Source organism: Larus michahellis, chromosome 4 (genome assembly GCF_964199755.1).
Source record: "Larus michahellis chromosome 4, bLarMic1.1, whole genome shotgun sequence".
NCBI lineage: Eukaryota > Metazoa > Chordata > Aves > Charadriiformes > Laridae > Larus > Larus michahellis.
The window spans coordinates 23,194,581-23,209,444 of NC_133899.1; the positions used below are offsets into that span (position 1 = coordinate 23,194,581).

The following is a 14,864-nucleotide window of genomic DNA, read 5'->3' on the forward strand; positions in this document are numbered from 1 at the left end:
CAGGTTGCCCCTGGCATCACAAGGAACCTCAAAACGACGAGCCGAGTGCTGACCGTGCACCTCCTGCCGATGCAGGAATCGCAGCATCACAGAATCAGAGAGCACCCAAACATGCGGCTCTGCTGCTCCCTCCTGTGGCCCTACGGCTCCAGGAGTGCCAGAAAAAAGCAGTTTATCGGCTGGTGGCTCCTCTCCATTGCCAGGCCCCCCCTGTTCCTGCAGGGTCGGGCAGAGGTGATCCTACCCACCCGGGCTCCAGGACCCCCATGTCCCGCCTGTGTCAGCCAACACCCACATCGGCCAGCCCGGGGACAGCGGGAAAATCAATCAGAAACCCAGAACAGCCGCACGCCAAAGGGAACCTTCTTCCCCCGTGGCAAAGAGCGACTCAACGCTCTATCCCCGCTTCCCTTGCCCTCACCTGTAGATGTACGCCTTGCTCAGGATAGCCTCCAGGCGGTTGTTGAACTCGAAGAAGGCCATGTACTGGGAGGAGAAGGAAAGCAGCATGCTCCAGCTTCCCGCAGCCCCCGCCGGGAGAGTTATGTCCCCATAAAACCCCATTTCCCCTCCGTTTCCCTCCTGCAGCCCCTGCGAAGCATGAACTGACAGGGACAGATTTGACCCCATTTCTAAGTGCCCTTCTAGTCAAACGTGAGCGTGTTTTAGGATTTAAATGAAGAGTTTGACCAACAGCCCCACAAAGCCTTCGGGACAAGACTTCCCATCCATTTCACAGTCCTCTTGTCAACATCAATGAGTCTGGCAAGACATAGCTTAACCCAGCCAGCGCGGGACTCCTTCACATCCACTGCAACTGGTGTTCTGCCTGGTTTTATAAGCTCCAACTCACCTTCAGACAGCGAGGAAAGCGCAGGAGCGGGTTGACGCCAACTTTGAAGTAGAAGAAATCCAGGGGCAGGAGGCACACCACGTCCATCTGAAACCAGCACAAAGAGGGAAATCTCTGTGGGGACCTGCAGGCATGGCAGGGTGGAGCTGCAAACTACCAGTCAGATTAAAGATTCGGAGTAATAAATAGAATTATGTCAAACCTTAAAGCGCTGTGATCTCAGGTAGTTCTCTGTCATGGCCTTTTTATCAGTCTGGTTGGAAATAGGAGGGGGAGAGAGGAAGATTGATCATTGCTCATAGAAAGGAAAGTCACGGCCAACGTGGCCATGCCTGGCTTTCCTCTTCTGCACCCCAACCGGGAAGATGCTCCCTTTGTGATTGGGAAAGGGAACAGAGAAAGAGGAGCAGAAGAAGACCTGGCTGTATGCCATCTTTCCATCCCACCTCAGGACATCCCGTGCTCATTTTGCACCCTGGAGAAAGCACATCGCAGTGCCAGCACCACAAAAGTCAGAGTGTACAGGAGAAACCTCCCGGTCTGAGCATTTGCATGGGCCATGGGAAGGTTGTGCCCTCAAGGTTTTATTTTTCACAGCTTATTTAATTGGATATGGAAACGAAATCAAGGGCTTTCACTTATCTCAGGTGCATGATCTATGCATTCAGATTACAATCGCTTTTGTCATATCGCTAATGCATTCTGTGCTCCTGAAAATTAAACCCGGTTGATTATGCCACCTGCTCTCAATTAGCAGTGTACGGCTGTGCTGGGGCTGGTTCCCGCACACCTCGCCGTGCTGCTGGCAGGACTGCCCCGTGGAGCAGCACCCTCCGAGCATCCCTACCCAGGACCGGGGCCGCCATGGACCACATTTTCTAGATGGGCTGGTGTTGACTTTAGGGGAAAAATACATATGTTTGGTGGACACAAAGACTTCTCCGCTACATGGCAGGAGACATGCTTGCAGTCCTCCAAGAGTGGACACAGCCCTGATGGCCATGGCCATGGTGGGAGAGCTTGGAGAGCTCGATTCAGAGACCGGTGGCCAGCACCATCCACATCTCTCAGGGGTGGGAGGTCCTCAGTGGTGGGATGCAGCGTGCTGCCACTCACTATTATGTCTCCCCCCCGGACAAACTGCAGCCGGGTCTGAAAGACGAGGATATCCAGCAGATAGATGAGGTCACAGAGGTAGTCCACAACCAGCCAGCAGTGGATGTTTGCTGGCGTCTGGTAGGGGAAAGCCCAGCGGACAGGGATCAACCAGCAGTTCCAGTTCCAGGCCATGACAACGAAGAACAGCCACAGCACGTACATCAAGTCTGCGCACAGGGAACCACACCGTGATTAGCTGGGCACGCATCCCTTGTCCACATCAATCTGCTAGGCGAAAGGATTTTTCATCCCCTGCCCTGCCCTGCAGGCAAGGAGGAAACCTGCAGGAGGTTTCTTATCGACGGCGTGCGATTGCAAGTGAGCTGGGCTCTAGATGCAAAGTGAATACTGCTGGCTGCACTGTACATGGCTTTTTATCAGAAACCCTCTTCTAACTTTGCTGGGTCGACTAGGTTTGCTCCCACAATACCAATTTTCTCGCTTGGTTTTTTTCCTGTTGAATCATGGAATCACAGGCTGGCAGGGGTTGGAAGGGACCTCTGGAGATCATCCCGTCCAACCCCCTGCCAGAGCAGGGTCACCCACAGCAGGTGGCACAGGAACGCGTCCAGGCGGGTTTGGAATGTCTCCAGAAACGGAGACTCCATCACCTCTCTGGGCAGCCTGTGCAGGGCTCTGCCACCCTCACAGGAAAGAAGTTCCTCCTCATGTTTAGGTGGAACTTCCTATGGTCAAATTTGTGCCCGTTACCCCTTGTCCTGTCGCTGGGCACCACTGAAAAGAGCCTGGCCCCATCCTCCTGACACCCACCCTTTAAGTGTTTATAAGCGTTGATAAGATCCCCCCTCAGTCGTCTTTTTTCCAGACTGAAGAGACCCAAATCCCTCAGGCTGTGCTGAGCCAACGGCTGGCTGCGTGAGCCTGCCGGCTTCAAAAGGGATGGAAAATAGCGAAGACTAAGGAAGGAGCTGGGTCCCTGCGGGGTGTCCCCAGGACAGGGGCTTTTTATTTTGTGATTATTATTTGGGGCGTCCACACCACAGGGAACACATTCGCCCACTAAAAAGCCTGAAAAGCAGAAGGTGGCTGTCCCTTCCCTGCCTGCTCATGCTCCTGGGCACTATTTAGGAAGCCATCGGGAACTATTTAGGAAATCCTGTGCCTTGTAGGGGAATTTAAAACTCCGGTTTTTAGTAGGCGGGTGTAAGCTAAGTTGCTCCTTGCTTAGTTGTCCTCCCTTCTCTACAGGGTCTCACCTTTTGCACCTCCTCCCCTCCTCACCCCCTCTCCCACCAGCTTGCCCCCAAGCCCGTGCTCCCTCACTCACTGGTGAGCGGGTCGATGCTGCTGGGGAACCGGTAGTTTTTCAGATGGTCCAGCCAGGGCCGGTACTTGAACGTGCAGCACAGCATCTCGCAGTAGTGCTCATCCTCTGCCGCCTTGTCCCCCTCCGGCTCCCCTGCCGGGGGGGGCACTGGTGCTGCCGCAGGCGCCGGCTTGGCAGGGGCTGGGAGAGGCCGTACAGTTATTTTAAAAGGGCGGGAAATCTTCTTACTGCAATTTGGTTTAAGGCCTTTAAATTGTTAACAAAGCAGCTGTCTCCCTGAAAACACGGTGTGCGCGTGGACTCATCGGTTAAACCCTCCCACCCCCCACTCAAACTCACACGTCGTAGGGCTCTCATCGTCCGAGGTGGCATCAGGGTCAGTCAGCTTCTCCTTCACCTTCTCGGTCCTCTCTTTAAAGAGCTTCACCAGCTCCTGGAGCCGGGTGTTGATGATGGCACTGCTCAGGCTCGTGGCTGAACTGATGCGCTCGGGCAGGCTGCGAGGAGACCATCAGGCATTCCATGCACGTAGGAAAGGGCAGGTTCATGACCTTTGTTTTTTAACCTACAGGCTCCTGAATTAGGATTTACCCGCATTTATTTGGCTATCATTTCATCAGAAGAACACAAGATATGGTGGTTTCAGGAAAATATCATCAAGCAGCACCAGCCTGAGCCTCGTCCTTGCCCTGGGGCATGAGATGCCCTCAGAGGTACTTGGGAAGCACCAAGATCCCAGGATGGAGTGAAGAAGATTTTGGAAGAACTATGAGATGAAAATGTGCACCAAGCCCGTGAATTTACAAAGTATGTCATCTCTTTTCAGCCTCTTTATTAAAACTAGGCTGGATTCCAGCCGAGACGCTTTACCCAGCACGACTGAGAAGCACCTCTAGGAGGGAGGACAGAAACAAGCCCGATTGCTGTTGCTCTGGGCTGGTTCATTGTGATAATTGGCATAACGATTTCTGCCCAGGGAGAAGGCAAAAACCTGTACCGCAGGGAGACGCAGACCATCCCCGAGAGTTTGCTTCCCAGGGAGGGCAGGCCCCTCTGAAGCTGTCCCCCAGGGCTGCAGGGAAGCCAGGACCTGAGGTGGTGATGCACGGCTTATGCTTTCTTCCCACATGGAAGAAAAAGGTAATTTCCCTGCAATCAGTAAGAACAAGGTGTCCCCATACCCCTACAGCACATGTAGATCAAAGGTGCATCTCCTCTGTGGTTAAAGCTGCCCTTAAGGAGAATATTTCTACCTGGATACACGAAAAACAAGAGGGTGGTTTCTGCTCCAGGGACCATCGCAATTGTTATTTTTGAAGGGGGGAGGTGTGTTACTTGTTACAGAGCACTAGACCCTCTGTGGGCATGGCTCCCCCTCCCTTTGGTATCCCAGCACTTCTAGGATCTTTGCTATTTCCACCCAAGCCCGGGAATTGGAACCCCTGGGAGCTCAGCTGTTCCCAGGGCCCTCGGTCCTACCACGCACCTTTCCCTCTGCTCCTCGTCCCAGCCCAGCAGCGCTCGGGTTGGGGACTGGCTCACCAGTCCCTCGTCCAGACCATTCTCCGGGGCCAGCAGCCTCCTCCTGTGGACACAAACACAGCCACCGGCTTATCCCCCATCCTCTGCCAGCTCCTCTTCCTCCTCCTCCCGGGTTTCATCCATTTCCACTTCCCCTTCTCCTACCAGGGTCAGTTTTCCCCTAATTTTTGGCATTGCCTGAAGTCAAGGGGAGCAAACCACCTTGCTGCTAAAGCTCTGTTTCTTCCCGGGCACCACCGAGCCCACGGCTGCACGGGCGTGAAGCCACCCAGGCCCATTTTGCCACCCGTTTGGGCACTCGGCGAGAGGCACCGAGGGGGGACACTGCTCCGTGCGCGTCCCGGTGCCACGCCATCACACCGCTGCGCTTCTAGAGGCAGGCAAGAAAAATGCAATACCAGTAAGGTGGAGCAGGAAAGTGAAATCTGGAAAAATGGGAAGGTTACTGGGGACATTGCCGGGCTGTGAGCTGGCTCCGTCGCACCTTCAGCCTCTGAGACAAAGGGTGAATGGCGGAGCGGGGGGTACATAACGTGGACCGCCCCAATGGATGCTGATAGCTGCAAAACCAAATGCAAAGTGCAACAGCCAAGAAAGTGCTCCTCTTGAAGCTGGAGCCAATAAAGGCTGTCCTGGTGATGCTGAGCCAGTGGCAGCTGGTGTCTTCCTAGAAAATGTGTCCTAAGACAGCTGGTGTCTCCCTTTGGCACAGATGGGTTTCTGGGACAACTTCCTTACATGTGGGCAAGCAATGTAGCAGGAAAAGATTTGCGTGTGAAGATGACAATCAAGGCAAAAATCTGGTTTGCAAACCTGCAGTCAAGTCTGGGGTTTTAACTGCGACAAGGAAGTTGTCCTCTGCCACCACAGCTGTTGCTCTAGATTAACTGGGATCTCACTGACCCTGCTGCAAAACGGCTCAGTGCCACGTGTGGAGCAGGACACTGAGGGAGGTCGTCCTGCCATCGCAAGTCTCCTGAGGAAAGCCAAATGTGACGAACCCACCTGCCTTCAGCCTCACTGGCTCTCAGGTGTGCCCTACTGGGAAGGGGAGCAGCTGGACAAGACCAACGCAATTTTCATTCCCCAAGTGTGCAGCGCAGGGGTGGAGGAAAACCATCAACTCCCCCATTAAAGTACTTGAGATGTGGGTGGAGACATTCCCAAAAACACATCAGTTTGGAGAAACAGTTCTGCCAAGGTCCACAAGGTTGTTAGGACAACGTCCATCACTTCTCACCAGTCTCCGGCTGCCCTTCCCCTGTCTCCGATCCCTTGGGGCAACATGTTACCCCCTTGCCCATTCTCATCCTTGAGCAAGCCCAAGATGCCTACATCAACAACCCAATGGCCTCTTGCTCTGTAAGGGGAACCCTGCAGAGAGGGTATCACTGTCCCGTCTCTTTGCCTGTAGCATGGTTCCCCACAGAGCTCCTTGCGTGGTCTCCCTCTGAGCACATGCAAAGCTTTGTGTGTCAGCATCCATCCGGGCAAAAAATGCCTCTTTTTGCTTCAGATTAATGGATGCCCTTAGAAAGATGTAAAAGGAGATAAATGTCCCAGGGAAGGCTGTAAATACGGAAGCACGGGAGACATCCCTTGATATTCTGCAGTGCCTGTCGTTCACCTGTGTTCCCAGCAGACGCAGATGTGAAAAGGAGCAGAACCTAACCAAAAACCAACACGAACCTTAGTGGATTTTGGAAACTGGTGGGTGAAGGGCTCAGAGGGAATCGGGGATGTTGTGGTAAGTCCCATGGAGAAGCTCATTTACGTGCAACCCTAAGTCCAAAACCCTGGCAGGTCTAGCAGTTTCTCAGTCATCCATGGCAAAAAAGGAACCTGTGTGATAATCCCTGGGAAAACATTTGGTCCTTTGATACGTTACTGCTGCAGGGGGACATTTTTTGGGACAGGACCTCCAGACCGGCAGTCAAAATGGGACTACAAACCAGATTATTTTCCACCGACGCGTGAAGACTTCAAACTGCATCTCCTACAATATGAAGCGACACAAGAGACGCACAGCTAGTGAAGAGGAGGAGTGTGCGTAGACCAAGTAAAAGCTAAAGGTGAAAGATTAGATAACTAATCAATTAGTTAATTGTAAACAGATTGAGAAGTGGAAATGCACAGCACAGGTACAAAGAGCTGCACGAACCCCCTTGCACAAATGTGCAGGAAACCAAATATGACAGAATTTGAATACAAGCAATAAAAATGGAACTTGCCATCTCAAGAGACCAGGTAGAGAGTGCAATTGCCTAAATAAAGTGATAGGGGTGAGCAACAGGAGGCTGGCAGCCGCTGCCTGGGCTTGGCCATCGCTGTGGACTGTGGGCAGCTGCTCTGATGCTGCCCAGAAGCGAAGCCTCCAGCTGTGCTCCGGTAGCTCTGCGGCACCGGCCACCACACAACCCTCCTGTGCCTGCTGGGAGCAATGTGGGATGTGCGGGGTCCCTCATAGGACATAGGATGTCGTCCGTATGGCATCGTCCCATGTATCCTGGTATTTATCACCTGCAGGAGCCTGTTTCCAGGCACCAGTTAGACAACGTGTGGCTCACATGCAGCGAGTCCTTTGTGACTCTGTCTAAACAACATCAATCCTAAACCTTCGCAGCCCCAAGTAGGAAAAAAGCTCAAGAACATGGCCAGTAGGAGTGACAGTATAAATGGGTGATTGCTCAGTGTTGTCTCAAGAGACACGACCCGCAGGCATGGCAGAAAGGTTCATATGCTCATACGTGCAATTCAAATGCACAACCTGCTTTAAGAAATTGGTACAAAATAACGGAAGAAAACCAAGGTCCTCCAAAAAATAACTACTGGGGAACCATGGGATCACAGAATGGTTTGGGTTGGAAGGGACCTTAAAGACCATCTAGTTCCAACCCCCCTGCCCTGGGCAGGGACACCTCCCACCACACCAGGTTGCTCCAAGCCCTGTCCAACCTGGCCTTGAACACCTCCAGGGATGGGGCAGCCACAGCGTCTCTGGGCAACCTGGGCCAGGGGCTCACCACCCTCATCGTACAACATTTTTCCTTACATGCAGCCCAGGCCTACCCTCTTCAGGTTAAAACCACATCCGCTTGTCCTGTCATTGCAGGCCCTGGTAAAAAGTCTTTCTCCATCTTTCTTATAAGCCTTCCCTTACACATCAAAAGGCTGCAATAAGGTCTTGATGAAAGACAATAAAAAGTGATGGTAGGGATGGAACTGCACATAGATAAGTGGATTTAAATAAACTCAAGTTGTGCCTTTGGGTTGCTGGACTGTGGGCTCCAAAGATGCCCAAGATGTGCTGGGATGCATGACATGGGTGTTAGTCTGAATTGACCGATTTCTATGTCACTTGAAGGCATAAGAGAAAGGCCTTCACCTTGACCCTGATTCAGAACAAGAGCTGCCACACTTGCTGATGGTACTGGAAAACATGAACGTTCTGCCTCAGAAAAATAGCCAGTCACGGAATCATAGAATTGCCTGGGTTGGAAGGGACCTTTCAGATCATCGAGTCCAACCATCAGCCCAACTCTGACAAAACCCAGCACTAAACCATATCTCTAAACACTGTGTCTACCCATCTTTTAAATACCTCCAGGGATGGTGCCTCAACTCCTTCCCTGGGCAGCCTGTTCCGATGCTTAATAACCCTTTCAGTGAAGAATTTTTTCCTAATATCCATCTAAACCTCCCCTGGCGCAACTGGAGGCCGTTTCCTCTTGTCCCATCGCCTGTTCCCTGGGAGAAGAGACTGACCCCCCCTGGCTACACCCTCCTTTCAGGGAGTTGCAGAGAGCGAGAAGGTCTCCCCTCAGCCTCCTCTTCTCCAGGCTGAACACTCCCAGCTCCCTCAGCCGCTCCTCACAGGACTTGTGCTCCAGACCCCTCACCAACTCCGTTGCCCTTCCCTGGACATGCTCCAGCACCTCAGTGTCTTTTCTGAGGTGAGGGGCCCAAAACTGGACACAGCCTTCGAGGTGGGACCTCACCAGTGCTGTTCATCAACTTGAGAGAGAAAATACGTCCCAAGCAGCGACTGCCAAAGTTGTTTCCCCAAACTGATCCCGAGTGCCGTGTGGCTCAGGACGAGCCTCGACCGCTCTCTAGCAATGAGCTTGTTGCCACAGGACAGAATAAAAGTTCCAAACTATTAAGTGAGGCTGAATATAACACCTGGTTTTCAGTGGAAAAATCACCTTCATTTTTATTTTTAATGCTCTGCAAGAACGAGCATCAAAGAAACCTCAACAACGACCAAAAAACCCATCGGTTTCCTCTGGCCTCGATTTTAAAACTCAGTTTTAACGCTCCCCCTCTCCAAGCATCCTTGATCCAAAGGCACAAAGTCTGGGGTGAGGCGCTGCAAACCCTTCCGGCAAAAAAGCAAGAAGAAAATTGATGGTTTTTACGATGAAAGCCTGCACCCAGCACACGGACATGCCGCGCTCTGAGTTTGGGAGCACAGACACGTGTGAGGACAAATGGGACCTGAGCACAGCCTGGGGACCGAGCCTGTCTCCAGGAGGACACACAGACAAGATCATCCCCGGCCCCGAAAGCTTTAAACAAAATGTAACCATTTAATTAAAAAATGCAAACAAGAGGCAAGGCTTTTGCCATCTCCCCTGCCTTGCACAGGGGTGACACCTGCGGGACACACACCACCCTGGCTCACTGTCCAAACCTGCCAGAAACGGGTTGCTCCATGCGGTTGTATAAATTTTTTCCTGTACCAGCTCTGTCAGGGGGTGAGAACACAGAGGTGGGGGCCGCGCTGGGGCAGAGCCATACCTGGGGGATGCCGGAGCCGCGCCGGGCACCGCCAGCATGTTGGGAGTGCCAGCGGTGGGCACCGGTAAGTGGGTACCGTCGTTCTCCACAGCATCGCCTCCGCTGTCCACGTCCTTGATGTCCACGGCGGGGTAATTACCTGGCCCGTGGAGAAGGACAATAATTGTAGTCAGGGGGGCAGTGAGGATGAATCCCCCAAACCCCACTGGAAGGATTCGCCTTTTCCCTCCATTCCCTACTTGCCCGGCACTCCTTTCTCCTAACAGTTTGGAGCATTTATTTTTCTTTTTGCACAGTTTTTAACACTATGAGAAGCGCCACCTGCTTTCCTTCTGCTTTCCCAGCTTGCAGTGATTGCAACTACCCCATGCCAGCGTCCCTGTGGTTCAGAAAACGGCAGAGATGAGGATTACCGGTTGGAGGTGTTACGCAGGAACCCAGGGTTTCCAGCTGCAAACCTGCCTCACAGGGCCTAGGATATCTCCTGCATCTTCTGAACATAAACATGCAGACCGTGCAAGTTCCAAATCACACACGCATTTGCTTTATATGCAGAACAAGGCACTGGTTAAATAAGGCCTTACAGCCTCCCTGTTTTGCGGTGAGCAAAGTTTAGAAGCTGGAAGGTTGGGCGTTTATTGTGGGCAAGGAGAGATGCCGGTTGCCCAAGGGAGGATCGGCGCTGGGGATTGTCTTGGCTGGACCCCGCAGCCGGACAAGATGCGAAGTGTCATCCCTTTTCCGGGCTACATAACAAAACGCAGCGAGTCCCTGCAGGATCTCTAAGGGAGGTTTTCACACGTCCGAAACACCCTGCGCGTCTCCTCCTGTCCCGCGCTGATGGGGGACCAGAGGGTCAGAGCGCGGCTTCGTCAAATCACCGAGAAAAGGCCTGTTTGGGCTGCGAAGTTAAAACCCCATTGCGTGCCAGGAAAAGCAGCAGAGTTTGGCTTGCTGGTTAAAAACAAAGCAAAGCAAAGCTACAGAAACAGAATTTGTCCTTCTGGCTTAAAAGGCGGAGAACCATGAAGAGCAAACCTCCATTTTACCGTCCTCTTAGTGCCAGTGGGCTGCAAGAAGGCTAAGGAGAAAACTGCACGTGCAATGGAGAGTTTTTGGCTAACCAGGCCAAAACATATAGCGTATCATTTACAGATATTGGCAAGCACTCCCTAGGGGTCAGCTAGAAAGGCACATAGTGATGAGGCGAGAGCAGAAAAAAACATGAAGTTTGTTCCCCAGCCTCTGTGCTGCAACAGGAAGCGGGCTTTTATTTATTTTTTTCCCAAAAAAGCGACAAAAAGCAACTAGTCCGGGAATAACCCTTTGCCCCCCTCAAGCTATGCAAGCCCATCGCAGAGGCCGACATTTCTAATACCTAGGGGGAATTGCTCCTCATTGCAAAAATTGGGGTTGACAACTCCAGCCTTTGGCTTGCTGGCGACAAGGACGGGGATGCGGGAGGCAGCGGTGGCTCGGTAGCTGGGGACATTGGGGAGCTGCTCTAGCGCACCGCGGCCAGGAGGGGAGGCATCCCCGTCGTCGAGCGGCTTGTCATGCACCAGCCGATCTAGCTCGACGTCTCGGGCACGCTCAGACATGCTGCTAGGTGCCTAGGTGCTTCAAGCAAAGGACAAGGCATCTGAAGCTGCAATAAAACACAGAGTGGTTTGAGACAAGACAACTGTGTCAGCTCAGAGAAATGCAGGGCTGCGGGGGTTTCTGTTGCCCCCCTCTGCTCACGGATGTTGGTAGCAGTGGTGGTGAGCATCCTACCACGCATTTTTCTATCACCGCTGCAAGATCGGGGTGCTTGGCGGGGCTGCACGGGCAGAGAAACCCCCAGCCTGTACCAGGACTCGGGTCAAGCCGTCCCTTGTGCAACTTCCCCAACACCAGTGGAGTTATCATAGAACCATAGAACCGTTTGGGTGGGAAGGGACCCTTAAAGGCCATCTAGTCCAACCTCCCCCTGCCATGGGCAGGGACATCTTCAACTAGATCAGGCCGCTCAGAGCCCTGTCCAACATGGTCTGGGATGTTTCCAGGGATGGGGCATCTCCCACCTCTCCGGGCAACCTGGGCCAGGGGCTCACCACCCTCAGTGTGAAAAATGGCTTCCTTATATCGAGTCTAAATCTTCCCTCTTTGAGTTTAAAGTCATTACCCCTTGTCCTGTTGCAACACGCCCATTGCATTGCCTGCTTTGGTTCGCCCTAATTTGACATTACGCAGCTATATATTATACCTTCAGCATCAGTTTCAGCAGCTTCAGCTGTCTCCTCTTCCACCTTCAAAAACGAAAAAAGCCATTTTAAGGAGCAAAAGACCTGCTCCATCAGTAAAAGAGCAGACTTCGCAGCTTGACTGGGTGCCCCATATCCTCACAGCCATTCCCCAGCTTCTCAGCTGGTTCAGTCCCAGCATTTTAGGGTGAAAGAGTCTCTCCCGTGGTGCAGTTACTGCTGCTGTCTCATGTTCAGAGACGCGGGCGTTTCAGTGGGCAACATTCCCAGTGCCCATCCCAGTCCCTGCTCCTCGCCAGGGCGCTGCGTCCCCCCAGACGAGCTCTGAGCCCGCAGCGTGCACTGAGCAGCAAGAGCTCGCTGCAGACCTGAGCCCAAGCAGGGAGCAATGACGTACCTGTACAAAAGCACTCTCGAGATCACTTATCTCAGCTTCTTCCAGCTGCTCGAACCTGAGGGCCTCCTCTGTGAAGTAGACTTCATCCACACCCTCGTCAGCGGTGAGACAAGGCGACAGGAGCAGGGGTCTGGATGGGACAGATCAAGCAGGGACAAGCGCCTAAGCTCACTGTTGTCCTTTCTGAGGTTAAGCACTTTGCGGATGGGGGGGCATCACAACAACGGGGGACACATGACGTCAATGGGAATGGCATCACGTCAATGGGGATGGCATCACATCAACAGGGGACGTATCACGTCAACAGGGGATGGCATCACGTCAATAGGATGGCACCACATTAACGGGGCACACATCACGTCAATGGGGGGCACCACATCAATGGTGATGGCATCGTGTCAGGGGTGTCATCATTGATCACACCAGCAGGGGACACATCGTGTCAACAGGGGAGGCATCACATCAATGGGAACGATGCACCCCATTGCTCGCCCAGTTTCGGGGAGCACTGCTCCTCCAGCTACACCGCAAGCCCCATTGGCAGGCGAACAATACCACAGAAATCCTAGTTCAATACAGTAGTGATGCTGCTTGGGCTAAAAGGGACTTGCAAAAAAGTCCTATGTGGGAGACCAGGTGAGAGGTGCATTAGATAATGCAGGGCATTGCATATGCATGAGCAAAAATTGCATAAGCAGAAAGATACAGGCAGTATACTTCTCCTGCGGTGCATAATAATTTTCATATAAATAAAATTTGCCAAATAAAAAGCTGAGAGCCTAATTTCCAGGCAGGGCTGTCCCGCAAGCACCATCCGAATCCCACTTTGCCCCTGCAAGACACCACCAGGACACTTAATTCCCATTTTCCTTCAGCAGCAAGCGCAGACCCCAGCTCCGCCATTCTGACAAAGGGGGCTCACAAAACAGATTTCCTTGGTTTAACATAACTTTACAACTGAAAAAAAAAAAAAAAAAAGCCTCATCATGTTCGTTCTTTGTGCTTATCTCCTGATTTGCTCTTTTCCTGGCGAGAGAAGCAAAGTGAGGATTGGGGCTAATGAAAAAAGATTTTAGGGCAGCAAAATGCATGAAAATTGAAAAAAAAACATCTTTCTGTATTCTTGGCAGGTCCTGAGTCAGAAGATGTATGTAACAAGCAGGGGATAGTTTTTCTCTTTTATCTCCATGTCCTGAAAAACTGTTATTTTCCAAGGTCTTTTAAAAATGATTTTAAATAACTTTCCACCTTTTTTTTTTTTTTTTTTTTAAATTAGGCTCCCTTCGAGTGCAATCAATCATGGGTCTTTTCATCCTAATCTAGAAAACCTGTTGCAGTCTCTTTTCCCATAAACAGACCAATACATCAAAGGATGGAACCGCACATCATTCACCCTGCAACCGAAGCTCAAGTTTCTATAGCGGAGCTCCAGGAACAGATTTTGATGAGATAAAAAGAGATGGTTTTAACACTGAATAATCACACGTTTTCCACTTCTTCCTGAAAATCTAGCTACTTCAGCAGAATTAACAGAGGATAATATTTTAGCACTAGGTAATAAATCCCTAAATGCTTATCTGACATGAAATCAGAGCAAACCACTAAACTAAGCAAAAAGATTTTTCTGAATACAATCTAGACCAAAGTCACCACCTAAACCAGCTGACAATAACTCGACTATTTGCTACAACAGGGGAAAAAAAAAAAAAAGAAGTAAAATTCTACCTACTTGTATTAAGTAGCCTTTGCAGGTACAACACATAATCCTGTCTTTAAATTCAGCTCCGTAACACTCATAATAATCCCAAGTGCCCTGCGTTATTGGATATGGTTTTAAATAACGTGGACCTTCTCCAGGGGCTGGTCCCCGCTCCCGAGGAAGGCACAAGCCGCAGCTCCAGCTTGGCCGAGCTGCCGGACCCGGCGGGAGGGGAGGGCCGCGGGCTGTGGCTGCTACGGGCGGCTGCGGTGGAGATGGAGCCCGTGTCTCTAGGAGACGCTTGCCTGTCACCAGGTGCCGCGTCAGCAGCGAGCCCTGGGCTGAGCCAGTTTGCGAAAGCATCCTTCCCCGAGCGCATCCCTCCCCAGCGCATCCTTCCCCAGTGCATCCTTCTCCAAGTGCATCCTTCTCCGAGCGCATCCTTCCCCGAGCGCATCCTTCCCCAGTGCATCCTTCCCCAGCACATCCTTCTCCGAGCGCATCCTTCCCCGAGCGCATCCTTCCCCAGTGCATCCTTCTCCGAGCGCATCGCTCCCCGAGCGCATCCCTCCCCAGCGCATCCTTCCCCGAGCGCATCCTTCCCCAGTGCATCCTTCTCCGAGCGCATCACTCCCCGAGCGCATCCTTCCCCAGTGCATCCTTCTCCGAGCGCATCCCTCCCCAGCGCATGCCTCCAGGACCCCATCCCTCCCGGAGCGCACCCCTCCCCAGCGCATCCCTCCCGTCTGCCGGCTTGGGGAGCTCCGCTCTGCCGAGAGGCGCTCCCTCCTCCCCTGGTGCCTCAGCATCTGCGGCTTGGGAATGCAGCTGAAACAACAATTGTGTCCACGCTGGTTTCCAACAAAGCCATAAAGGCAGTC

General features: G+C 52.3%; 1 protein-coding gene across 1 annotated transcript in view; it reads right to left on the bottom strand.

The window, feature by feature from the left end:
* Positions 1–14,864, bottom strand: part of CNGB1 (cyclic nucleotide gated channel subunit beta 1) — a 31,464-nt gene that overhangs the window by 8,119 nt on the left and 8,481 nt on the right. Inside the window, exons 15-26 of the mRNA XM_074586778.1 lie at positions 12,285–12,414; positions 11,890–11,932; positions 11,270–11,289; positions 11,020–11,215; positions 9,642–9,780; positions 4,786–4,884; positions 3,639–3,796; positions 3,300–3,479; positions 1,970–2,178; positions 1,056–1,106; positions 854–940; positions 422–486 (exon numbers count right to left, since the gene is read on the bottom strand). Of these exons, the coding sequence (XP_074442879.1) occupies positions 422–486; positions 854–940; positions 1,056–1,106; positions 1,970–2,178; positions 3,300–3,479; positions 3,639–3,796; positions 4,786–4,884; positions 9,642–9,780; positions 11,020–11,215; positions 11,270–11,289; positions 11,890–11,932; positions 12,285–12,414 (1,377 nt within the window). The remainder of the gene's footprint in view (positions 1–421; positions 487–853; positions 941–1,055; positions 1,107–1,969; positions 2,179–3,299; positions 3,480–3,638; positions 3,797–4,785; positions 4,885–9,641; positions 9,781–11,019; positions 11,216–11,269; positions 11,290–11,889; positions 11,933–12,284; positions 12,415–14,864) is intronic.